General features: G+C 42.0%; 1 protein-coding gene across 1 annotated transcript in view; it reads right to left on the bottom strand.

The window, feature by feature from the left end:
• Positions 1-27,471, bottom strand: part of LAPTM4B (lysosomal protein transmembrane 4 beta) — a 66,732-nt gene that overhangs the window by 38,530 nt on the left and 731 nt on the right. The window contains exons 2-4 of the mRNA XM_039548997.1: positions 10,217-10,328; positions 3,124-3,197; positions 2,395-2,517 (exon numbers count right to left, since the gene is read on the bottom strand). Of these exons, the coding sequence (XP_039404931.1) occupies positions 2,395-2,517; positions 3,124-3,197; positions 10,217-10,328 (309 nt within the window). The remainder of the gene's footprint in view (positions 1-2,394; positions 2,518-3,123; positions 3,198-10,216; positions 10,329-27,471) is intronic.

The raw sequence follows: 27,471 nt of genomic DNA, 5'->3' as shown, positions 1-27,471 counted from the left end.
CTTTTGGCTCTTAAATCCCTAGGCTGCTTACAGGGTCACTGCACCCCAGGCACAGTTGTCAAACTGTATGCTCATCTATATTGTTCAGGCTTTTACATTTCTTTGCATTTATCTCTGTAGCACACATCAGTGGCTGAACTCAAGTTCTCAGGCAGTCTAGCTCAGTGTCAGCCACGGGTTTTATTAGAAGTGAATTTGCTGGGAAAAGTCACAGGTACTGCCACTGGGAAATGGCGAGATGTGCTCACTCAGGGCAGTGCAGGGTAGGGTCTCCCAGAGAATGACACAGAAGAGCCAGATTATACTCCTGTTCACAACCTCCCACCAAAGGACTCGATCCCTCTAGAAAATGAGCCTGGAGAAGCTCTCCCAAGGCTGACATTAGCTTTTGTGAAGTGCCTCTTGGATTCCAACATTATTAATGGAAGTTAGGAGGAGCATGACATCTACTGCTGATTCCTGAAGACCTTCCTCTACCCAAAATAGAAACTCACTGGCAGATGGTCAGCTTGACCACGACCCTTTGCAGTCTGCCAGCTAACCTCTCCTAGTCCATGTGATACATCCTGTATTGATCTAGTGCTTTATCGTTGCTCTGAGCATCATGGTGTGAAGTCAAACATCTCAAGAAAGTCCATTATGCCCCTGCCCATCATTATTGATGAAGTCAGTAATCTTGTCAGTGAAGGAAAATGAGTTTGCCTGCAGGACTGATTTTCCATGAAACTGTGCTGGCAGTCATTAATCACTTTTCTCTGGTCTAATCCTTTATCAATGGACGGCCCTCTCAGCCCCAGCCCTTCTGCTATTATTCTGCTTGGTAGCAATGTCAGGCTAATCAGCCTATAATTATCCTGGAAATCCCCCTTGCCCTTTTGAGCACTGACAGTTTAGCGCTCCTGAAGTCCTGGGGCATTTCATTACCAGTCCAGAATATGATTTACAACAGCAAGACAAGGATGTGTGCAACCAAAGATTCTAACACTCCAGAGCAGCAGCACAGACCACAGATCCCTTCCAAGGCCTGCTCCTTCTATTTCTGCTACAGAAGGGCCTATTATTATTTTATCTGCAAGGAAATACAGGGATGTTTTAGCACACATTTTGAGAGGAACAGCTGCTCTTTGCCCTTCTAGTGAGTCAGCTCCAAATGCAGCACCAGATTTTCAGCAGAAGAGCAGAAGCTTTTAAGTGCACGTTTCCCAGCCTGCTTTTGTCCCTGTCTTGTTCTTGCACAGTGACCAAGACTGACAAAATCCTGGTGACAACTCATGCTCTGGGAAGTGGGGGGAGCTCCTGCAGCCACACAGATGCTTGTGCTGCCAGAAGAGCAGGGCTGGCACCGATGCAGCAGCAAGGGTCTGTAGGCAAAGGACAGGCAGGAGGGCTCCAGCAGCAGCAGTGCCAGCTTTAGCACTCACTGAACCATGGCTGTAATTTGCTCTTTTCCACTTGTATCTCTGAGAACCTTTTAATTTATTACTCTACTTCTCTTCCAGCACACCATCAGCTGTGAATGCAGGTGGGTGCTAAATAAGATGAAGGATAACAGCCTCCTGATGCATCCCAGCTCTCACTGGCATGACACATTGCCTCTTACTGCAAATTTGTGCAGCTACTTATCTGCCTGCTGTTTCTCATTACCTGTTATTTATACCGGCCAGCTTTCCATCCACACAACAAAGTTCACAGCCAAGCTAATCTGTATTCAGGTTCTCAAGGCAGATTTTCAGAGACATTTGCAGCACTGGCTTCTCCAGAGCTCTGTGACTCCACGTGAACCCTGCTGGACATGGGACATGGTCCTGTGATGAGACAGAGGCTGGTGGGCTCTTGTCTTTGCTGTAGGGGGTTGTGATCATATCGTGTATACTTAGGCAACACTGGCCATAGATGTCTGGCCAAAGCAGAACAAGAAGGGAGCCTCTAAAATGCCCCTAGGACAGAATCCAAAATATTTTCTAGCAAAACCAAACCTACAATCAATCAAACTCCTGCCTAATGAAACGTGTTATAGCTACCAAAAAAATTAAAAGGAGCAACAAAATATCCTTGAAATAGCACCAAAAATAAGCCACTGATATGAACACAATAACTCTTACTGTAAAAGCAATTATTTATCATCTATGTCTTGCAATATGAGTCTCACTCCAAATGAATGGTGCTGAGAGCTTTCATGTCATTGCAAAACTTCAGAGCTTTTCACAAATATTGTAGTAAGTTAGTAATGTAGCCTTGCAAGGATGTTGAATTCAGACTGGCAAGGACTGAGAGAACTTCTCAAGGACTGCATGAGAAGAATACTACTAGCTAAAAATACAGGACAAAAACTGCACCTTAGAGAGGTTTTTTCCCCCAAAACCCCCAAAGGCTTGTGAACATCAAGTGATTTACCAGTTGACGGAGGTAGTCCTGAATTGTGCTGGGATAGACGAGTACACTGATGGCAACCAACGTGTTGAGAGCAAAGTCAAAGATCTGGTAACAGAAGAAAGGGATGATCCAAGCCGCATGTTGCTAAAAATGAAATAAATTAGAAAACCATCAGCCATAAGTTAAAATAGAGGCATATATGTCTTTCTATAGGAATCTAAGGAATATTTGACATTATGCAGTAATAAATCAGCTAAAAGAAATATGACATTCAACCAAAGGGTTGGCCAAGGCAGTTTGGCCACTGAACTGCAGAAATATGTCCAGTGCAACTCCCACAACTCGTTACATTAGGACATTTAGAAACCACACGATACTTGTCCTTTCTAATTAACAGGATTAATGTTGGGACAAACCACAGGCTTGGGAGGTGAATGGGAAAAAATTCCCTTAATTTTGATAGGTACAAGATTCAGTTCTCTGAATTCACCATTTGCCCAGAGCTTACTCATATTTGAAACTGCAGACAATCAACACAATGGGGCAGTCCCGCTGCCTGCAGCAGGGGCCCTGGGGTACCACTGATCTAAGCAATCAGTTCTGTTGCCTCTTCAATTTCTTTTTTTTCCCTCTCTCAGTTTCAGCTAAACAAGTAAAGAAGCAATTGTCAGAAAACAGTTTTCTTAATTTTGTTTCTATGGAATTGTGTAGTTCACTTTATTCCTGTCTTCACTGAATAAAATGAATTACCTTATATGCGCCATACGTAGCCATTGCACAGATCAGAATCATAAGGAGAGAAATTGCGGTGGCAATGCACATATCTGGAAAAGACACATCAATGATTGCAGATAAATTCAGAGCTTGGTTCAGTTATTTTGCCATCTCCCTTGTGCAGAGCATCTCAAAGGGCAGGGTGGGAGCTGGGTGGAGATTGGGACAGGTGCATTGTTCAGCCATTGCTGAAGGAAATCTCTGGCTTTTGTGGGGAGCCTCCTAAATACAAGAAGCAAAGACAGTGCTTCTGTCTGTGCAAGCCTGCAGCATTACACTGTGTTTACACTTACACTAACACTGTGCAAACCACTACAGCCTCCATAGGGCTGTGGAGATGAATGGTCTAATTTTTCTAAGGATTTTCAAAACTCAGAAGCAGCTTTGACAAAACTTTACTTTTACAAGATCTTACTGGTGATGCTGACATCTGTAGTCAGAATGTGTCTGCTTTTCTGCACTACAGATTGTTTCTTCACCAACAGCTGCTGCATACCATTGCTCATATATCTCTACATTGGAAAAAGAGCAAAACTGGCAGATAAAGGCATCTGTCTTGGGGTGACTTCCTGATGTGTATCCCCTATCGCTGCTCTATGCCCAGAAATTAATTACCACAGAAATAACATCTTGAAAATTTTCATTTCAACCAAGAATACTACAGAGATATATTTATTAATGAAAATGTGTAAGTGTCAGGAAAGGTAAAGCTGTAAAGGAAGAAAAATATTTTTAAGGTTTTGACTGGAGTAATTACAGGACTCCTATCCTTTTCTTCTACTGCTGATCAGCTTTCAATTAACTTTTCATTAGATTTAAGAAGTTCTTAAGCCATGAACAGTTGGAAGGAGATCCTGAGGGAAAAAATTACATAAGTTTGGTCTTTCCATATGCACCTCCCTAGATATCATTACAGACCACTGTCAGGAGATCAGAAGTGAATTTCTGAACCTGACCTTACAGTGAGTTTGGAAGTGCAGTGGAACCTAGCGCCTATTTTTCTGAGGTTAAGTCAGTGCACAAAGAGGATAGAGGATGTGAGGTAAGCAGGACATGGCTTCAGAGATGCCACCTCTGTTGGTATTGGTGAGGTACCTGCTGTTCACATTGCTGTCACCAGGTGTGTTTAAACTCCCTGCCTTGATAAGGCACGTGGAGGACCCAAGATGCACAAACACATGACAGTGTTCAGGATGTTCATTACCGTGACTTTGGAAGCATTCAAAGTGTAAAGATGACTTCATTTGATCACAGAGTTGCCACAACTTCTAACTCCAGCACATGATAAGGAGCATCCCACAGCATGGGATAGGCCCTCAACTCCCTGGATGCATCACAGTCAGGTTCTGTGTAGGTGCCCTGGAGCCTTCACCCAAGTCTCTGACAGATCCTGATCTGGTAGCTGTGAACAGGTCTCACCTGCCACCACCAGGAAGCAGTGCAGGCTCACCCAGGTCATGGCTGAAGAGGAAGGACAGGCACTGAGTCTTGTCTGTCATTATTTCCAGTCTACCAGTGTGATCATCCATGCAGAAGACAAAAGACCCAGTCCCTGATCCTCCTGTGCCTGAGGGAACCCAAACCTTGCCCTAGATGGCACTAGTCCAGATTTCTGCTGGCCCTTGATGCAGAGAAGAACCTGAGACTTGTGAAGCTGGTGGAAAAATAAGCAAGAGGAGACTGCTGCTGGCAGGTGAGGACATCTCCAGAGGTGCTTATGTTCTCTGGCTCCTTGGGCACTGTACCTACCCAGTACCCAGACCTTCAGCCTAGTCTCTCCTTTTCCAGAACACTGCCTGTGCCCTGGGTTTCAGGACTCTTGTTCTCTCTCTTTTGTCCCCAAACTTTGTCCTTCTGAGTGTGTAAGGACTCAAATGCCACAGAAGAAGTCCTATGGCAGGCTACTTCCTAATTGAATGGATTAAATTTGAAGGATAAAGCAATGTGTCCTCGCACTGGAAGGAGCACATTCAAACCACTGTAGTCTCTAGTCTGATGAGGCCCTGGAGCACAGATGTCCTTTCTCACAGTACAAATGCTCGAATCTTTGTCTTATTGTCAAAATAAGCAGGTCTCACCCAGGAGAGGGGCCTGCACTCAGCAGTGGGTTTAGCTGCACCCTGGTGCTCACTGCTTCCTTCACAGTGGCATCCTGCAACTCAGCTCATGGGTGCTACAAAATGCCATCAGGAGGCAGCTGGGCTCCCTGCTTATCATTCAGGAGGGGATGACATCTCAGTGCATCCCAAACTGCTCTGCAAAGACACCTCCTTCTCCTCTTAGAATGAGCAGAGAATCCAGACAACCAGTGCAGGTGTTTGAGCTGCATTACCTTGACCAGTTTCTAGGGTTTTAGGAGCTGTAAAGGCTGTGTTGTGCCTGTTGGAAGTGATCTGAATTCTGCCCTCAAGAGAAAGAAGCATCCACAAAATATACCTCTACTAATAAAAGGTACTGCAGCCGCTTCAGACACTTCTGGTTGTGTGGCCATTTACTCTGGCTGCCTACATACATCCTGTGAAATCAAAATTATTTTTAATAGACCAGGTACAACTGAGGTAATGAAAGAAAAGGAGAAAAGTGAAAATGGCTGCTGTAGCCACTAACCTCAACTGAATCTCTTGTAAAAGAGACTCTTGGATCAATATTTTTATTCTGACCATCAGTTTGGAGGCACCGCTTATGCATTTATTCTTGATCTCAGCCACATACTTCCTGCATCCAGGGGAAAGCTGCTGTCATTGACATTTGCAGCAGATGCAGCAGTCACAGGTTCCACTTTGCTGGTGACTGCAGCAGTACTGGTTCAGAGCCAGAGCCCAGCAAATTGTGATGAACTTGACATTGAAGCTCTGGTCTGACACACTCATGTTCCCTGTCTCCAGTGTCTCCCTAGCTGTGCTCCACCACGCCAAGTCCTAGTTGGCTCAAGCTAGTTCTTTCTCATTTAAGGCTTCATTGGGTTTTTTGAGCTGTGTCAGCTTCAATTAATCAGAATGAAACTAGAAATGCAGCACATTAAATGGGAAACTGACAGGGGTGTGTGATTTTTTTTTTTCCAGCCATGCTGTGCTTTCTGTGGCATTCATGGCTAGAAGGGCTGTATTTGGACCACTGAAAGGGTTATCCAGCCTATTGCCCTAGATGGCTTTTTGAGTTTTCTCCTTGGATTTAAAGAAACCAGTTGAGTTTTTAATTCTTATACCTTGCAGTGACATCCTACTTTCCTGCCTCTTTAGAGAGCAGATGCTGCTGGGGCTGGGCAGAGCTCCTGGCATGGGGTGCTTGTGTGCACAGCAAGCTGCAGTTGGAGCTCCCTCGAATCCACCTCAAAAGTATTTACTTGCTTTCCCCTCCCCTCTTGCAGAGGCAGCTGATGGTGGGTCCTGCAGGAACAGGGAGGGGCAGCCAGCAAGGCCAGTCCCTGAGCCAGGACTTGTGTGGAGTGATGAAGACCTTATATCCTCAACACCTGCCCCAGCCCTGGAGTTAATCGCTGGCTCACAGCTTTGACAGCAGGGGCCAGAAAGCTGCTGATCAGCAGCCTGCAATCCTCAGGCAATTTCTCTCACTCTCCCAGCCTTATTTATCCAACAGCCTCCTGACTGCCAGCTAAGGATTACTGCCTTGCTGTCTCCTCCAGGCCGCTTGCGCAAGCTCGATGCCCCTGCTGCCGTGCAGCCTCCTGGGTCACAACCTGCACAGCAGCAGCATTTTCTCCCTGGGGAAAGAGGCCAATGAGAAGCAAAGAGTACCCTGCACCTTCGAGCCCAGCACATTTACTCCAGAGTATAAAACTAGACTGAAAGATGCCACCCTGAATATCCTTGGCTGGGCAGGGATCTAGTTTTCTGCCCCTCCCTATATTTGGGACTCATACTACATGGGTGGTGTTGATGGAGTGGAATGCACCTACTCCCCCACTTCCATTTATCCCCTAGCAGAAGTCCAAGCCTGCTGTCTGTAAATTTCTTTATTAAAAATTTTCTATTTGAATTAGTATTTTTAAGTCCTGGGCGCATGTCATATACAGCAGAGAGATCATCACATTATTCTCCCCTGCCTTGAGATCTCTGCTTGTCCTGTCTGCCCATCCCAGGGAAGGGACACAAGCAGATTTTGACCTATGTTGGTGACATCAGCGTCAAAGTTCCCCTCAGTTTCTGTAGGGCACACAGTGGATTTCATTCCTCATTGTCGTGTGGCCTGTGAAGTATCACACGCATCTCTGACACTGTGACAGCAGTAAATAAAACCAAGCAACACCCACTGCTTGTTTGGGCTGTTGACATGCCAGGATGATGGTCTGTGTGTCTGAAGAAGCTGAGCAGAAGGCTCAGGCAAAACCCTCTAGGAAGTCAAAATGAATTACAGGGCTTTTCCATCTCCTGCTCTGAGATTATTAGTCTTTTAACAGCAGCAGTAGTACATTGAGCAGCTCACACATTTCTAATTTTCCCTAGTCCAGCTTCTAAACTCCCTCAGGAAATAATAAAAAGAAAGATGAGACTAAATGGGCTCAGATGAATATCCAGCCCAGGAGGAAGCCCAGCATTTTACCCAGCTCCCAGATGTACATCTTGGAGAGCCACACAAACCACACACACTGGTGTCTTCCAGTACCTCCATCTGCCACATGGCTAAGTCTTGGCAGACTTTCTTCCCCCTTGTTTCCTTTCCTAGAATAGAAGGGAAAATAAACAGCCTAGAACTTTTTCTAAGTGTTCAGGTAAATTCTTTCACTGCCTAATCCAACAGGCATTTTGGAGCCTCTGGTAATGCCCTTGGAACCACAATAAATCCCGGAATTAGAACCAGTGTTGCACTGGTATTTTCAAGCAGTTTGCATTAGACTGGCTGTGACTCTGCAGGTGGCAGGAATTTTTCCCACTGCTGGAACAGAAAATTGATAATCCTCCATAAACCAGGCACAGCTAGAAATAAATCTGAATACAAATACTGGGGGAATCCTGGTTTCTTTGAAGTCAAGGGAAACCTGTCATTAACTTCATTTCAGTACTGTGACTCAGCTGATAAGTTTATTTCCAGATGATGTTTTCAGATCTTTTATGAGGGATCCTCTTAGAGGAGAGAGAGAAAGGGAGTGAAAAATTTTACAAGTAAAGGCTGTGTCTGCCTTTTTTTGTTGTTTGCTACTGATAGGACCATAAACAGTAATGAGAATAATGGCTATTAGTGTTTACATCATTATTATTTGTCAACAGAAGTACATAAAGATAACAACATTGGGACCTTCTTCAGCATAAAAAATTATGTATCTTCCTGTATTTCATATACATGGTTTCAGTGCATGCAGCTAACCTGAAAAACATTTCTTAAAAAAAGACAAATAAAAGTAGAAAAAGGTAAGAGTATGTGGAAGTTTGTCTGATGCTTTATCTCCTAATAAAACATTTCATTGCATTTGAACAAATATAGTCATACTTAAAGAAAATAAGAGAGAAATTATCTCCTGCAAGTTATTTTCAGTAACTATAAAAGTCAGTAGCTTGATTCAACTGCCTTTACTCAGTAAGGCACCAAACCAGAGGGAGTCAAAGAATAAAAGGAGACATTAATTCAAGTGTTCATTCGTAATTTAACTGCCTGTGAAATGTTCCCTTTACCAAATGGAAATGAGGTCGCTTGGCCCATAAGCCATCCTTTCATAGTCTTGCAGGGTTCACTTCAGAAGCCTTGATAAAAATATACAGAAAACACAATTTTCAAGTGTAGATGGAAATCCCCAACGTACTTCATCTGACAGCTATTGCATTACAAAACAGAATTACAATTTTAAAGCCTTGGGCACTGGCAGGCCTCTGATGTCAGCTATATAAAACCACACTGACAGACAGTCATTACCAAGGTTAATCTCTGAGAATTAGGACAAGGCAGTCAGTTTTAATATGTCAGAATCAGCTAGGAGCCCATCTGTATCTACTATGGTCCTTACTTTCTTAAATCCAGTTATATAAAAAGATTTTTAGTCGGAAGTTGTAGGTGGTTTTTCAATGAAGACACAATAAAGTAGCTATCACTCCTTATCATTAATTCAATGTAGACCCTCCAGGGATATTTGCATTAAAGAATTTGTGGAAATAAGCATCCCTTAAATGATACCCAGCAGTTCTGACACAACAAAGGGCAATTATTTTTCTCATGTGTGGGGCTATTGCTTCTATGGATATTTTTATTGACTTCAGTAGGAATGAGGAAAGGACTTAGAGCTTTAGCTGGGGATGGGGGAGATTCTGAGCAGAAAGACACCAGTGTGATTAGCAATAGACCTTGTTTCAGAGTATTATGAGAGAAGTTGAATGTAGCCATCTTGCGAGCAGATATGAAAATAAACAGACATTTTCATCAAAATCACATTGAGGGAAAACTTTACTACATATGAATTAAACAGTTAATTCAACAAACATCACCAAATAATTTGAAAAAGTTATTGAACAAGGAAACATTTGCAAAGGACGGGAGGTTTTGTAGGAGACATTAATGACCTATCTTACCCTTCCCTGAAATTGAAGATTTTCTACGATGCCTTTCAGTAAGAGAAGGAACGGCTCTATGACTATACAGCTGATATTTATACTTGCATTGGTTTGTGCAAGTCATGCCACATGCACATGGGGGTGCATAAATACATCCAACATGAATGAACGCACTCAGCTGTATAAACAGCAGTGTGGGTTCCTGTGCATGTATGCTCTGGGACATGGTGCTGGGAGGTGCAGAGGCTCCATATCTCCCTCTGTCCTGCAAAATTCCCCTGGGGCTTTCAGCACCATGCTCAGTGATACATCTCCCTGTCAAGGGTTGGCTCTGCTCCTGCCAAGCCAGGACACAGCAGAGCAGACGGATTGATTACTAATAGGTAGGTGGCAGATAAGGTTACTACTAGGACACGTGTTTGAACTGTGCCATGACACCCTTCACAATAAAAATGCATCTGTAAGAAACAAAGGTGAAGCAATAGTTAAAAGGACGGTAATTATTGAAATGATAGGACAGTTACATAAATGCTGGAGCAATGAGTGCTAGTAATTAGGGAGTTTATACTTACTGGCATCATCCATAAATTCAAAATCACCCCCTAATTCAGCACTAGTCAGATGGTACTGGTCAGGATCAGTCAGGGCACTCAGCAGAATCAGCAAGACCACTGAATTTATAATCTACAGAGAGGAAAAAGGGAAAAGGATCAGTGAAAGCAATCCATGAAAAACCTCTGGGCAGCACATACCCACCATGTTTCACACCATCTATGACAGAGACTGTTTACCAACTGCACAACTGCAGTATTTAACTAACACTGCAATTAATTTCTCTAAGTTGGTGTAAATAGGACTTAACTTCTTCCCTAAGCGGCAGCATGAAAATAAACATAATGTAGATTACCTCTTTTCATTCTGACTCTATTCCACACCAGGAAAGTTACTGCTGCTCTTTCAGACTATAAAACATGTTAGAACATCCACCAGCCATTTTGAGATTATTACATATGGGTGCTATAATCAAGAACTATCACCATGGCAGAACCAGAACTGGGGACAGGCCCTATAAAATTGCTAGATGATCACAGAGGAACTCAATTGCTGGAAAAGGCTGTTTTAAGAGGCCATGAGTGAGGAGCTGGTTCAGGTGAGCTGCTAAATGAGGAGGCCTGGCGGGATGGGAGGAGGTGGCAATGTGAGCCCAGTGTCTGATCCTCACATTCCTGTGTCATATGGCACAGAGGGACATTCACAGCCACCAAGGCCTTGGCTATGAAATGCAGTAAGTGATTACATGCCAAGAATATAGTATTGAATGATTCAGGAGAAGCGGATTGCCAAGTATCAGCAATGAGCGGATCAGAGAGGTAGCCAAGAGCTGTATTTTAAAACAAATCTGAACAAAATGCTCATATCACTTTGAAGTGAAGAGAGCTAATTGCAGAAAAGAAGATTGCTCAGCATGAAACAATGCAGCCAGGCCAAAAGCTTATTCTACAGAACTAGGAAGATAACTGGTGAACAAGAAAATGCAAAGAAGAAAGCTGAAAACAGTATGCTTGAAAAGATGGATTTTTATTGCTTTGGTTATCACTTCAAAGTCATTCTACTCAGATCACAGGTTACTAACAGAAACAAGAAGGTGTAGAAACACAGGTTATTTCAAAACATAACAGGCTAGAGAATTTCTCAGGTAAGATAAATGCTTTTTGATAGGGAAATTCCATTAAGTTTAGCTGATACCAGATCTGTTAGCAATCTTTGAAAACTGTTGAGAATAGATTGAGTTCACAAGACAAGGAAAGAGCAAGCACAGTTTATGCATTTTCAAAGCAGGAAGGTCATGTAATCAATTTCTGGCTAGACTGTAATATTTAAGAACAAAATAAGAACAGAAAATCAAGCAGTCTTCCCATTAGCACTTCAAATTTGTATGGCTACAAGTAACAATCACCATGGGCTTGTCAAGGACAAACTGTAAGTAATTTATCTCATTTTCCTTCTCTGACAGACTAAGAGGCCTTATGGACAGGGCAGAAGCAGTATATACCATCTCTGCATCTTAGCACACCTTTTGACATTATGAGATTCTCATAAATGAGCGAGGAAAAGCTGGTTTGGTTGAAAGTGCAGGAAGGCGAATGCACTGCCAGCTGGATAGCTGGACTGAAAGAACAGCTGTCATGGATTTAAGGATTCACAGCCAGCACAGAAGATATATTGATTAGGGTTTTCCAGGACCATTGAGAGACTTGTTATTTCAAGTCACTTGTGACTTCTACCTTTCTCTAATTTGCAGACAATACCAAATTGTAAGCACTTTGGGAGATAAAAGTACTTTGACCAGCTAGAGCAGAATTTAGACAACAGAACACAATTCAGTACCAAAAAGCATAGAGAATTACATTTGTGAAGAACTTCAGAAGAACATGAAGCAAAATAACTGAGTAGGTGACAACTGCTCAGAAAAGAGTCTGATATTGAATTAACTGAACGTGACTCCATGGAATCCCATAAGCTCATCTTTGTGGCTACATGGTGGTGGGCAGTACTGCAGAAACCTGGGTATTAGATGCATGAACCATCCTCCCACTTGCCTTCCATGGGCCCCTGCAAAAAGGATTCAAAGTCCTTCTAAAATGTACAAGGAAAAACCCTGGGGAGGATCCTGAATCAGAACAGAGGGTAGTCAGACATCTGGAATGTAGGACAGATAGGGAAATAACGGGGGTTGCTTAGCAAGGAAGAGGTAGGGGGATGTGCTCTCAGTCTTTTATGAGCAGAAAGGCGGGGGAAAAGAACACAGCAACAGAACTTCCTCCAGATCCACGGGGTAAACAGATCTGAATTACAGCAAAAGAAACATTAGGTTAGACAGCATGCTGAATCATAAGAAGCAAATAGAGATTGTCTGGAGGGGGTTAGAGATCTTCATTACTGCATTTTTACATAGAGCAGCTAAACAGATTTGTGTTGGGAATGCTGTAGCATGGTCTTGTCTTGGCTTTCTCTTGTCTTTGAAGACATCAGATGACTGTCAAAATTCAAAGTTACATTCCATAAATCCTGCTGGGTTTTAAGATTATGCATAGCATATATCACAATCTGTTTCTTGTTTTATACTCCTTTGTAGGAAGCTAGAAAACATAAGCCAGTACTAAATATGTTACCTAAAAAGAGTACTCAAAATAACCAAGCAATCAGAAACCATAAACACATAGAGTGTTACTATTTTAAAGACTTTTTTTTTGTACAGATATAGCCAGGAAAATTCATAAAATACTGACCTATGCACTCTACTTTCTCCTTCTGGATATGTCCTGATTCAGATTATGTGATTGTCAGCATTGCCTTAAATTCTCATATAAGACATAAACTGTGTTTGCCTGATCTGAAGTCTGCTGCAGTCAGTAAGAATCTCCCTAATACTCTTTAGTGCATCACTTTTCTGTTCTATCAGTTTTTTCTCTTGAGATCCTCACAATCATCTGAGCACTTTCCAGCTGTGCTTTCAGCAGTGCAAGTGAAATACACCATGTGTTTGTTTGCTCCCTCTTTCTCTCAGAAATGTGTGCACAGTTGGGTGTACTGTGTTCATTCGGGTTTTCCTTTTGTTTTGAAAGTGATGTGACTGCTGAATTTTGAAAAATGCTTTAATGCATAAATTCAGTGTGTCTAAAAACTTAATTGATGTAATGTTTTCCAAGGACATGTGATCAAGGACAAGAGCATAAAAAATTATTCCCTGTTGGTATGCGCAATTGGTATGAGAATTGAAATCTCCATTCTAGGAAAAGCAAAGGAGATTTCTGTGCTCTCTTGATAGGGCCAAAATTTCCTTCAAGATGTTTTACATTACTTCAGCAACAAATAGTGTAACAACCAATTAGCAATGCTTAGAAAGCATTTTAATTATGCAAAGTTTCAGTGAGGAGCTGAGCCCTATACCTTCCCAATGAGACACATTGCCCTCCTTTTACAGATGGAGAAACTGAAACATGTCCACGGCCATCCAGCAGTGATGTTGCAGCAGGATGCTCTCCCTGGAATGGGGCAAAATAACTTGAACAGTGTCCTATTTGCAAAGCTATCAGTGGTAGATGAAAAAGGGGAATTAGCGCTGCCTTTGGTATTGAATAATGCTGAAGCCAAGTCTGACTCAATCCTGAAGTTAAGCATTCTGATAGTGAGATGGAAATGTGGTAGACCTGGTAAAATACCTGGACAAAGGAACAAACACGTGACACTGCTGATAATTTATCTAAAGCTGCTGAGCTGACACAGCTGGCCTGGAGACATAGTGGCAGTCAGTCAATCACCCAGACCCAGATTTGAACAGCAGGGCTTTCTACCATACCCCTTCATGGAGTGCATGTGTAGAGATTTCTCCCTTGAGTGAGAATGCCCTTCAAGGTTACCTCTCAAGGCTGACTGAAAAACTGGCCCATTGTCTTTGATACGGGTGAGTAACACTAATCAGGTAATAATTAAGTATCATTAATAATTTTTTTTGCTAGCTTTAATACAATTGCTTCAATGTTGCTTCACAGTGCACTATAATAGTTATTATAGCTCCTATACTGCATAGTAAAAAATTCTGATTAAGATAGTTTTGTCTAATCATTACAATAATAAAAAATCATATCTATTTATTTAAATATATCTGGTTTGCTGTCCTTTATCCTGTGGGACAAAGTTGTGTAAAGGTTCAGTTATATAATCCTTTAGACATAAAGTGTTGACAAAGTCTGGGGTTAAGACTCAATCCAGCTACACCCAGACTCTTCTACGAGGAGTTTAAAAAACAAGGGGATCCTTTCTGCATCCTGTGACTCAACAGGAGGGCTTCTTTAATAAACTTTATCTGAGGTTCCCACTCTGCCTGTGACAAGTTTTCAATAAGAATAAAACGCAAGACTTTGCACTATCAAGTCAGAACGGTGGCCACTGGGTCCTACAGCTGATTGCAGCCACAGTGCTACACAGGGTTCAGAAGAGGAGCTCCATGGACACTAACAGGCCTTACTTGACCTGCACAGCCCCACCCTGGGCCTCTCCATACCCCTGCCCATGGCCCAGGACCCCATCCAGGTCAGCCTGGGGTCATCAGTCTCTGTCCCAGTGGTACAACACAATGCCAGTCGCCAGCCATGCTTCCTGGGTGGACCCTGTAAATGCATGTTGCAGCTTGTCTCCAGCTGTGTCCCTGGTCCCAGCCCTCTTTGCTTCTGGTTGGCCCCCCTGGTTTACCACCTGCCCTGTTGGGGCTGTTGGTGAACCCCATGATTAGCCCCAGTTCTGCTCCTGGCTCAGTCCCTGCAGGATGGTGTTCAGAGTGCCCTAACACCAGACTGGACAACAGAAAGTCCTAAACATTCTCAACTGTCCTCTTATTCTGATATGGAAATAAAATAATTATTTTATAAATATCCCGAAATCTTACTTCTCTGGCAGCCAGATGGAGTACATCCACTTTTTAATCAGTGAAGGGGAGGAAAATAACTGCTTTACAGAGACCACAGAATGTATGAAGCCAAGGGGAAAGAGGAAATATTATGGAAGAGACATCCAGATATTGGAGCAGTAACTGGATTTCCTGCTGTGGGCTTACAAAACATAATTTCAGATTTGAGTAGAAGATACTTTAAACAGCAACAACTGTGTGAGGGAAGGTGCATGCAGGCATGAGCAAGAGAGGCAGCAGGTGATGAGACTGGGATGGGCACCACCAGCCACTGGTGCTGCTTCCACCTGCACTGTGACAAAGAACCAGCAGCTTATGCACAATATGGGGGCTGTTCAGATAGAGAGAATGTCCAGTGTTTAGGACGCAAGGACACAACCTCATGTCTTCCACAGGCAGCATCCAGCAATTAGAAACTATATAATGCAATAGAATTTCAGACTTCTACCATCAATGAGTCGCCTTTTTCCCATGTCATTTGCTCCAGAGGTCAGCAGTGAATTGTGGTGACTCAGTGGGATAAAATGCAGGGGAGAGGAGTCAGAAAACACTGCAGCAACAGGTGATCAGAAAAAAAGAATATCTCTATAATTTCAGACCTTTTGTAGAAGTGCAGCTGCATGGTATCTATCCCAGCTTATCTAAAATAAAATTAGTTCCAGTAGCTCCTAAGAGCATGCCATTAACAGCGATCTACTGATGATCCCTAACTCAAGCAGAGAGAGAAATGCTTTTGCCAGCAACTTACATAAATGTCTGTAAACACTGAAAGAATTGCCAGGAGTTACAATGGCTTAATTTTTCCAACTTTCTCCATCTTACGGTCAAGAGTCAAAATAAAATATCTTTGATAAAGGAGTTTAGAAGAGGGAATATTAAGCTCACTTTAAATCATTACACTGCATTAAAAATAAAGTGATGTTTCTGTTGAAGTCTACAGGGCCCCCTCTAGAAATATTCTACTACAGTTCTCCCAAGACTTTCTAATGCAGTGAGGAGAGATATCTCTATTAACAGGAAAAAGGAAGAATCCTCCCCAGCTTTATTTCTATAGAGGGTTCAATTTATAACTGACTCCACGCATGCAGCAGTCTGAGCGTTATGTGTGGTGAAAGACGTTCGTACAGTTTTAATTCTGTGACTGTTTTCAGCCTCACTGAACTCAAGAGATAGGCACTTAAGCACACTGCTTAAATCTCAGCACTGGGGGAGAACTAACTCTCTGCCTGTGCCCTTTTTTACAGCTCCAGAGAGCTGGCTTCTCGACACTGTGAAGCCCAGTAATAGGTAGGAACTGGCACATGAAGTTCTAGCAGATTTTTTATTTCCCACAAAACTGGCATGGTTTAGTCTGTTGTCCTCTACAGAGATACTATTGAAGCAAATTGCCAAGGACAATAATTTTACTAGTAAGAAACCCTAAAGTAAATCTTAGTAAAACCCTCTCCTCTGTTTGTCTCCAAAAAACTCAAGGCAATTTTATGAGTCTAGATACCTGTTCCCTACAGAAACAACAGAAACAAAACACCAGTCTTAAATGACTTTTGCTCCTTGAAATTAAACAGAAGAGTATTTTCTAGCATTTGGATATTTGAAGTCAGTATCACTATCAGAAAAAATAAGAATGTATGGAAAATGTCTATTTAAGTATGTCAATGTCTTTAATTCTCCCCATCTACCTTTGCCTTCTCACTAGGCATGTTCTTTGCATTTTTTCTTCAGGCATAGAAGATATTAAGAAAAGCAAGAACATTTTGTTCATCAAAAGGACAAAAGAACTCTACAAAGGAAAAAAAAAAAATCAGGTTCAGGATTTAACTCAATAGCTCAGAGTAGATTTGCACTATCTGGGGTTGGGGTGCCTTTCCCAAACATCCCTGTTAGTGCAGATAATGAATTAAGGTTTATTGCCCCATATAGGAAGATTTTTCTATCTGTTTCTATCTGTTCTCCCCCTGTTAGGCAAAGTGTTGTGTTTGTTGTGTTCATTGGGGGCTTCTTCTGGATTCTGACTAAAGAATAAACAAGGAGGAAGTTTTAAAAATGAAGGTTTTAAGCTGAGTGCTGTGAAGAGCAGGCAAACAGCACCTGAAAAAAACAAGAAACAAGATGTTCCCTCTGTGTACCCAAGCTTCTTGTCAAGTCTCATGGCAATGATTCAATCAATTTCCCTCTGAGGGCACCACAGCCACTAGCTTGAACTCCAGGAATGAAGGAGCAGGAGAACCCTGGCTTTTTCTACTGTGTAAGCCTTCTGCCTCATGCTAATGAAAAGGTTTCAGCTTTACAGTGCTCAGGGACAAGCTGCAGATGTGTCAGTGATGCACAAGGTAGCAAACCCAGACACACTCAATTATCTTTTCATCCAATGAAACAAAACAGCCTGAAGGGAAATGGAAAGAGGGACACTTGAACTTGGGTTAAAAGGGAGTCCTTCACTCCTTTGACCAGTGAAACTCATTATCAGGCATTATTACTGAAGCCAAAACGTTGAAGGAATTCAGAAAAGGATGAGCTATTTATTAAGGAAATGCAAGTGTTTAGTCATATCACAAAAGATCTTAAAAACAAAATACAAGCCTTCCTGCTTCAGGTGATTGCCCAACCTTAAAATTATAGGAGAATAAAAGAAAATGTTGTCCCTGCACAAGCTGTTCTTTCTCCCTGTGTGGTTTCTCAAAGCATGGTTCTGGCTGCTGTCTGAAATACTGCACTGGAATAGAGAGAGCATTAGTCAGGTCAAAAAGTAGCAATTAGGTTTTCATATTCTTTAATTTTGAGAAGACAGGGAGAAGACAGTCTGCAATTCCTGTCATTATTTTTCCATATTACTTATGAGAAGTCAAGGAATCATCCAGTCAGGCTCAGAGTAGCATACTACGAAGTCCATATTATAGAGAGCATATAATATACATATATATATATATATATATAGAAAGCTGCATAAAATATTTCAATCAGACTTTATACACAATTTCAGCTTTGATTGCTATGACACTAAACACTGAACTTTAATGACTATGCTGATTAAATTGATATAGGAAGTCCAGAATAATTTACCAGCACTCTTCTATACAAATGACTCAACTACTGCCTACTGCCAGCCTTTTAACAGGCTTAAAACCCAAACCACAAGAGGTCTGTTATTAATGAAATATGGTAATGATTAAATTTATTTTAAAAAAATAGATGGACAGATTGTGCAATACGCACATGAGAAGTTTCTGCCTCCCTAGAGAAGAGTTTAATTTGTTATATACTTGTGAGAGACTGAAATTTTATATGGTTCATGGCTTAACCATAGTTATGAAGGACTTTTTGCCCATTATGGCCAAACTGTATAAAGAAGCTGCAACCACCAAAGCCCACCCCTCCCTAAAGATGCCTCCCGAGGGGAACTTAACACTGTGAGTTAAGCTAAGGGAATGTGAGATAAGATAAAGGTAACACTATTGTTCAATCACCTCAGGCGTGGGGAGAAGGAAACAAGGCTTAGGGAAAAGAATGCATCCACAAGAAAGCCAGACCCAGCAGCTGTCCTGAAAATCAGCTCTGGCTGGGTTTGGGGTGGGGGAGGCCATAGCCCACAGAGTCATCTGCTGAGGGCAGGATTGCACAGACTACCCCCCCAACCAACTCAGGAGGAGGAGAGTTTTGGATGGCATAACCTCAGGTCAGAGACAGTGAACACCCATCCTCCCTTACACAAACCGGCCCAGCTGCGAAACCCCCAACCCCACAGGCCACACCCACAGGAGGTTCATGTGAGAAGCAGCTGAGGGGGTGCCATAATCCATCAAAGACCCCCAAGGCCCCTCCAGACTCATTCCTGAGGCCTTGCAGCAGAGCACTGCACGTGATTCAAAGTGACGCAAATGCTCCAAAGTCTGTTGCAAGAGACTCTGTCAAACTTGTTCCCCGCAGGGAAGGTACCTGGGCATTCCCACCTGGCCTGAGCGCATATTTTGTGGGACTCTCACCACCAAGAAGACCAGAAGAACAGGATCAATCGGACACCGTCAGGATCCATGAGTGATGATATTTTCTGCTTAATCTGTCTGTCACTCTCTTCTTCCCCGTCCCCTTTTCTATTTCTTTCTATCTCTTTTTACCTCCCATTTGCTGTTACATAAAATCCATACTATTGACTTTGGCATATGGTCTCGTTTGCACCTTAACTTGGGCAGAGGCATCTCATTGATAATTTTAATAACTGGATTGTAACATTATTTAATCTTAGTCCTGTCCTGGTTTAAAGAAATAAGTTATTTGTGTACAAATTTATCAGTGGAGTCTTTGTTACTTTTCCATTGTATTTAAAGAAAATTTAACCTGTATCTAAGGAAAGTCTTGAAAATGATTGCTGAGGTCTTCTGCCCAGCAAGACCTCTAGGGAAATATTAATGGGGAAATATAATCACATATACCCATGTTCAAATTGTATCATTGCCAGATCAACTGACAATTCCTCCTAAAGGTCATCTTGGTTCAGGATGCAGTGGAGAACTAGCAAAGAAATGGTATGCAATAAAAACTTATTAGAAAAAGGGTTGTTCAGCTGGTCAGTTGGGATTTGTTTGGTCTCTGCATTTGTCCTTGACAAAAATCCATGTTTGAGCCTTGCAGGTGACTGTGAAAGGCTGAGGGCAGACCTGCTAAAATGTGACTGGGATATGCATTGTGGCAGCTCGCACAGATCTGGACTTGTGACAGAGGATGGGCCAGGCAACACGGCTGTAGCTGATTACCTCGGCTGGACTGCCCAGGTATCCACTGGCCCTGGCCAGCACATGGAGTGTCTTACCCACAGCAGCCTACAACAGCGCTGTCTGTGCTCAGAGTCCCCTCCAGCCTCTTTGGACATGTGCCACTGCACTGGTGAGAGGACTGTGCTCCAGTTTTGAGAGCAAGCCACATGTGACCACTTCAGTAAAAAAACAGCCAAAAAACCAACACCAAAACACACCAAACCATTGATCCATTACTCTTATGTAGCCCCCACAAGCAATATCCACAGAAGCCATACAAGTGAGTGCACCCTTGAAGCACTCTGCAACCCAAGGCCGGGATTTAGTTATGCAAGGAAGTGAAAGGATGGTACAATACAGATAATTACCGAAATAGTAAAGAACACAATCACATGTAGCCTGTCTGTCTGGCCACAGCTGTTTTACTGTTAGGAAATGCATCTCTCCAAGGTGAAAATCTCCCACAAACCTGTGGTTCTGCCAAAAGTATTTGTCCTGTCTGTTTTAAGTAGCTTAATATATCTCTGGATAGAACAAGACCTTGCTCAGCACACACCAGCAACAAAATGAAAAATAGTCACAGCACTCTCAAAACCCCTTTCAAGGCTGAGTACCAGGATGACAGTAGTTTGAGCTGACTGCAGACACCTGAAAAAGAGCTGACCCACAGGAGGTCCAGGAACAGTGTGCTAGGCTCAAGTCCATATTAATTCTTCAGTGATGCCTCCCTGGCAGATTCATTTCACATCGACCAGGAACACTCTCTCACACCTTCAGACACAAGTGTGCATTTTTGCTTCTTATTCTGCTGTTTGGAGATTTGGGGCTTTAAACCTCCAGCCGTGCTGGAGAACAGCACAGAAATTACCCTGCACGTTTTCAAGCCTCAGCCACTTTAAACTTTCAGAGTTTTACAGTCAAAGCATAAGCCTCACAATAAAACAAGAGAAAAAGAAAGCAATCAAGGAAATTAATTCCTGGCTATTTTGCAACATCCGTTCCATATGTCCAAGAATATATAAGACTAATTGCATTTTCACTGACGTCAGTCTAATCAACGATCAGTTTAGGAAGCTTAATGTGTTCTCCTCTGGCTCACTAGGAGATACATATTAACCTTCAACAGAACTTCCAAACACATTTTACTTGATTAATATAATACCTCCTCTCCTTTCTATAAATATATTCATGATTTTTTGTATAAAAACCCAAATGTAATTATAGCATACTGAACTCTTAATGGGATTCTTTCCTTCAACAATAATTTATATAAACTTTGCTCCTCTTACAACCAACCATCTGTTTTCTCACTGGAGGGAATTTATTATCCAACTGAATGCCTTAGTAAGAAAAAAAAGGTATTTTACAAAGGTTTGCAATTTCTGAGTTGATAATTGTATTGATTAGATGAGACAACTGTGCCATTATTGAGACAACTGATGCAGATTATCAGCTGCATTGCAATGATTACACACTCTGTGAAATATCCTACTGTGGTATTTGGGGATATAAGAAAAACTGCCTGTTAGGGGATTAGAGCTTAAAGACATTTTCATAAATCCTTGTGTTGTGTTACAGACTAATAAACAGTTCAGTAAGTGCAAGGGCTGCCCAAAAGACACAAGAAATTTTATCCCTCCAGTGACTTACAAGGTTTTTGCAAGAAAAAACATTTTTAATAAATGTTTTAATGTCATACTGATGTATGACAGAGTCTGAGACAGACTAATAAAATGATGCTTCTACTTCTCTCTGCAGCACAGGAAACACACAAATCTGGCTATTTTCACCTAGAAGAGAAATCACAGGTAACTTGGGATACGAACCCATCCTTTGCTCAGATAAACTTTCTGGCCTGTTCAGGGATGGATTCTGTCACACAGAGGTGAGTGATTAGGGTCTTTGCAAGCTATCTTATTGATTGTGCAATTTAAATTCCTCCCATACGTTCCTTTATTTTGTAATTCAACTGAAGAGGGCCTGAAGTATGCATTGGAGAAAGGAGCTAAGATAAGATCTGGCACTGCAGAAACCAACCGACTCTTGTGCATAGCAGGGAAGAATTCCTTAAGGAGTCTCCTGATGCCATTCTTTAAGCTATTAACTGTTAATGTTATTTAACAATGTATCTCTACAGGAGTTACAATCAGAATGTGGTTATTGAGAAGGTCGTTCACATAAGATCATTTTTTTCATGATAATAATAATTATTGGTCTTTATTCTTTGCTATGACACACCTAGAATGCATACATGTGCTTTCAGTTTGTTAAGAAAATGCCATACAGGCCCCGAGCAGATATTTGTGTGCAGAATCAGTCATTTTTTCTCCCTGGTCTTGAAGATAATGAAATGGATGTGATCCAGTCCAAAAGCACATACCCTGAACCTCCTCTGACTCCAGTCTCAGTTGGATATTCAACATGTACATCAATCATCAGGGAAGCTTTTGAAAGTTAGATTCATATTTTTCTTTATTCATAATGAATTCCGAGTTTTCTCTCCACTCTCCTCTACAAGCAAGCATGTGCACAGGAAGAGTCTAATGAGTTACTGGGGAATGTTACTACTTTTTTTCCACAATCTTGTCTTTCATCTTATGAAGGGAAGTACAGACAACAGGAAAACTAATGATCATTTTATAGACATAGCACTTGGGACATAAATATTTAATCAATTCAGCCATTTCTATTAGAAGAATTGGGAATCTCAAGTAATTTCACATTATGACACCTTCACTTGCTAGTGGAGAAATTTCTCGTGCTGCTGACACTACATCTCCTACCAAGGGGTGGGAATTATTAGGATGTCACTGGCACCACCCAGCTCTTTTCCCTGAATATACAGCCCAAGTCTGGGCCACGGAGGGGCAACCACCTGGGGAATCCACAGCAGGCCCCATTCTGCCAGACTTCTTTCCCCAGTGCCACCAGTACTGGACTGTCACTGGAGGTGGTAAAGCTCCTGCTGCCCGCAGGATAATCTGACCCAACCCCCAGCCATATCACACTGGCACAACACAAGAAGCGACATCCCTGGATGATATGAAGGAACTGGGCCTTCAGTGAGCTGGCTACTATGACCCTTCATGCAGACATGACGTTGAAAATCCTTTATTTTTAGCCCACTTCATTCCATATAAAAACAAAGCAAGCTAATTTTCTAAGTAAAACACAAGGCCTCATATTTGTATTCACTAAAATTCCCACAACCTGGCACTGAGATAACACATCAGGCTTTATAATCATGCAATTATGCCCTTTTCACAACTTCAGTCCTTTTTTCAGTTTTCAGAATCTCCTGATTCTCACAGGTTTGAAAATAATTAAGAACTTCTTAGAATTTATTTTCCCTAAAAGGGCCTCTACACCCTCTTCAAGGGACCCTCACTTACAACAGTTTGCTGATGTGAGTAGTCTCAGCCAGTGTAAAGGTTGCAGGAGTGCAGACGGAGCAGCTTGGAAGGATCCAGTGTAGGGATATTTTGTTTACATGAGCAGTCACTGCTGATCTCTACCCCCTGCCAAGTAAGCCAAGATTACTGAAATCTCCTAGCTGGTATTTAAGCACATTGCCACACATGCTGTTTTGCATGAGGCTTGAAAAAGACCAGGACATAAATATGGCCTAGTCACAAAATACATATCTTCATTCTCCTTTTGACATCAGATCCAGTGCACTCTACTGATCTTGTCAGGGTGTTCAACCTTAAATCAGTGAGACCACAGCATGCTGTGCTCTTCTTTTGCTTACAATGTAAGTCTACTACCAGTACATTTTTTCATCATTAGGATTCAATCCTTTTATTTAAAAATTACTGGGACAGAGACAGATATTAGACATGCTTTCGACAGTATATTCAGAAAAATCCAGAACTGGAATGTCACAACTAGCAATTCATGCTGAGCTTTCCACAAATAGCAGCTCAAACATTTAAGCTACCCTAGCTAAAAACTTCGGCTTGCTCTATTTATGTTCTTACCACACATCCTTCACAGAGAGCCACACAACTCGATAACTTGTGGTTATAAAAGGTTCTCAGCCTTCCATTAGTTTTTATTTTTAGCCCCTCAGTGTGAGGACCTCAGGGAGTGCAGAGGGAGGGCAGCAGCTCCCCAGGCGTGGCAATGGCTCCTGGGGTTCCCAGGGGACTGTGAGACCAGGGGAGGAGCGGCCTGAGCCCAGGGCACTGCTGCACTGAGGCAGGTAGCAGGAGGCACTGGGCACACAGAGCTCAAAAACAAAGGCTCTTTCTTTGTTTATTTGTTTGAACTGATACCTTAAAATTTCATCTTCTCCTCACCAAAGTCCATCAGAAATAATCAGAATTCCTGTTATCCTAGATGGTGTCAGTGGGTCCTCAGGGTGTGCAGAAATCCCACCGCCACTGCCAGGAGAGTGGAAAATCCTTCCATGACACTGTCAGCTTATCTGATGCTGTTCCTTCTTTGTGTTTCAGACAAGGAAAGTGGAGTCCATTTCCTCAGGAAGAAGACACACTGTGTTTATAAATGCTGTCACTGACAGGGGTGTTGTTATTCTGACTCACCAGCACTGACTGGGTCACCCAGAAACAGAAATGCCAGCTTTGCCCCGGACTCCAGCACCCACTGGAGATCAGAACTGAAGTTGGCTCATTTCAGCACTGCCACTGCCCTGAACAGCACAGTGACAAAACTAAGCTGTTGGAAGTGACTTTCTAATTTCACGTGTTTTGGGGTTTTTTTTGGTTTTTTTTTTTTTAAATACAACACTTGCAAGACTTTTGTGCCCCAAAATGTTTCTGCATTACTATTGTGACCTCTGATTTCATGTTATAATACAGAGAAGTGTAAAGTCCATCTCAGACAGATAAAACCCCAAAAATTAATAACCAGCCAAACCAAACTGGTCCTCAGCTTTGAAATAAGTATTAACCCCCAGGCAGCCATATTACTGCCATTTTAATCCTCAGCATAATGTTTCTATTTAACACTGCAGCACCCCCTTGTTAAGCTTTTCTCCCCAAGGCAACACACCAGTTCCTGAAGCGTGGGCTATTCTGCAACCTAATTAGATATTCTGTTTAGGAAATTTCCCCTGGCTACTCCAACCTATACAAGTTACTTTTTTCACTGAAGTACCTCAGTGCTCAGTGACAGTATGTACAGTGCATTATGTATGCTACACTGCAATATCACGCAGCAGTGTGTTGTATTATTCTAGATGTAGTACCAATGGCTCTACCAGGAAGAAACTACTGAAACACAAGAACTATAGAAACATTAGTATTCTGAGATCCATTATGTTCTAAAATAGAGCAAAGTTAAATATTTATTTACCAGCTATTGATACGTTATGAGACCATTGCAAGTGTCTGTGGCTGCTCTGCCTGTGTTGGAAAAGCACACTGTTCCTGCCCCTTACTTTTGTGGGAAAGCGTCCTCAACAGCAGCACTGATGACTCCATGTAAACCCAGCTTCCCACTCTCTCCACTATTTGTAGGACCCCAAACACCCAGTCAAAACATTAAAACTGAAGATCCCCCCAGCTTATTGCTGGGTGGGTGGAATGTTGAGACACAGCACTGATGCTGTGCCAGCACTGCTCAGCAGTAGCCAAAACACTGGTGTGTTATCAACACCTTTTCAGCTCCCAGTGCACATCATGGCACTGTGAGGGTTGCTATGGGAAGATGCATTCCATCTCAGACACTATTTTTCCACATTTACTCAGACATTAAATTTTGCCTCCTGAAATTATACTAACTCAAAACTGGTTCAACATGTGAAAATGTTGTGTTAAAAGTCTGCCGAAACTTTTAAGCTACTGTTTTTAGCTTCTTTAGCTGCATCTACTACTGAAGCATTGTATTCATGGTCACAGAACTAATAAAACTTACACTTCACAGGCAGTGAGAAATGAAAAAGCAACAAGGAAACTATTCATTCTCTAGGCTGATGGATTTCCTCAAGTACTTTCCTCTAAAGAATAATGGCAAAGAGTATACAGAATACATGTTGGTCTGGCAAAAAATCAGAGGGGGCTTTTGTTTGAACTTCGAGGTAATGCTCATAGGTCACATGTGGTTTGGAGTAATGCAATCACCCAAAATGCATGCAGAAAAAAAAAATGCCACTAGGACAACATCTTTTTTTATGTAAACCCTCAATAGGACATTGTAACCAAACCATAACTGTTCTTCCGATCCAAAAAAAATCTATTTGTATATGACTTTGTCAACCACACCTTCCAACCAGGGCCATTCATTCAAGGAGCTACTCCTTCCTTACTTATTGTTTCCTAACATAATAAGTGATCAAAAAGGTTTAGCATTTATTATCTACATGCATCTAAATATCTATTCTTACTGATTAAATTTAAAATTCAAATACTTGCAATAGAGAAGAAAGCACAGAAAGAAATGTGTATCGTATCAGTTTGAAGTAATTTAGAAATCCACCATGAAAAAGTTATGAAAGCAAAAGAAGCAAGAGGTGTAAATCAGGAAACACCTGCTCATAGGAAAGGAAATTTCAAAACAGATTTTGCAGTAAAATACTATGTGAAATTGGCCCACTGGTATTTAAATGTTAATAACAGATTAGATAACAGTCTAAAAAGCTATCAGGCTTTTCTTTGTATCCAAGCCCAGGTGATGCACTTCCCTCTTCTTCGAATAACTTTAGGTCTGCTGAACCAGCTAAAATATCTGTATCCCTGTCTCTGTGGAGCCAATGTGAAAAGGCTTCATTCAGCTGAAGGCAGAAAGAAATAATAAGCACCCTAGAAGAAATGTTCAAAAGCTTTCAGGTCATATTACAACTTACCAAAACTTCACTGCAGCCAGGCAAAGAGAGGCATCTTTTTCAATACTGTCAGTATTGTAGATACTACAGGCAGTGGATGTTGCCATTAACCATATTTTATTAAACCAGGACCAAGAAATGGTTCAACTAATGCACAATTTTCTCAGTGGTGAAATATGTATTTTACAGGACATAGGACATTTTATATGATTTCTAGGATACAAATGTCAAGCTAGCTTTTTTATTACACTGGCTGAATTTATTTAATGAGTTGTCCTATAGTGGAGGCCAGCCCTGCATTTTTCACTTGCTTCTGCAGGGAATTTCAGTAGTTAGCAAATGAGCCCGGGTCTAATCTGCTTCCGTCTGCAATCATTTGAAAAATGATGCTTGGTAAACAGCTCTGAACAGCCTTGCCATCAAACGGAGACTGATTCCTCACACCAACAGGAGGCTGAGAAGGCTGAGAAGTGCATCTACGTTACATACAGCAAAAAAAGATTTCTTTTTATTCTGCAAACCCCGCGACTATGGCTGGCCCAGCTCTGGGAAAACTGCTTTTCCTACATTGCAAGCGATGGAGAAGCAATTGTCTGAGAGGAACGGAGGGCTTAATGTGGCTCCTCCTCACCGAGTCTTTCCCCAGGCCAAATAACTGGGTGCCCAGCAGCCTTTGGTTACTGATGGTAACCCTGGAGCCTCCAGGGTCAATTCCTCACTCACGTCCTGTAATCCTGGAAGAGGAAAGATGTCTTTCTAGTACCTGCGAACAGACGCATGGAAGGTTTCAGCTCCCTACCACGCCGCCCAAAACACTACTGCCGA

This window comes from Corvus cornix, chromosome 2 (genome assembly GCF_000738735.6).
Source record: "Corvus cornix cornix isolate S_Up_H32 chromosome 2, ASM73873v5, whole genome shotgun sequence".
Lineage (NCBI taxonomy): Eukaryota > Metazoa > Chordata > Aves > Passeriformes > Corvidae > Corvus > Corvus cornix.
This window is presented reverse-complemented; position numbering and strand designations above follow the sequence as displayed.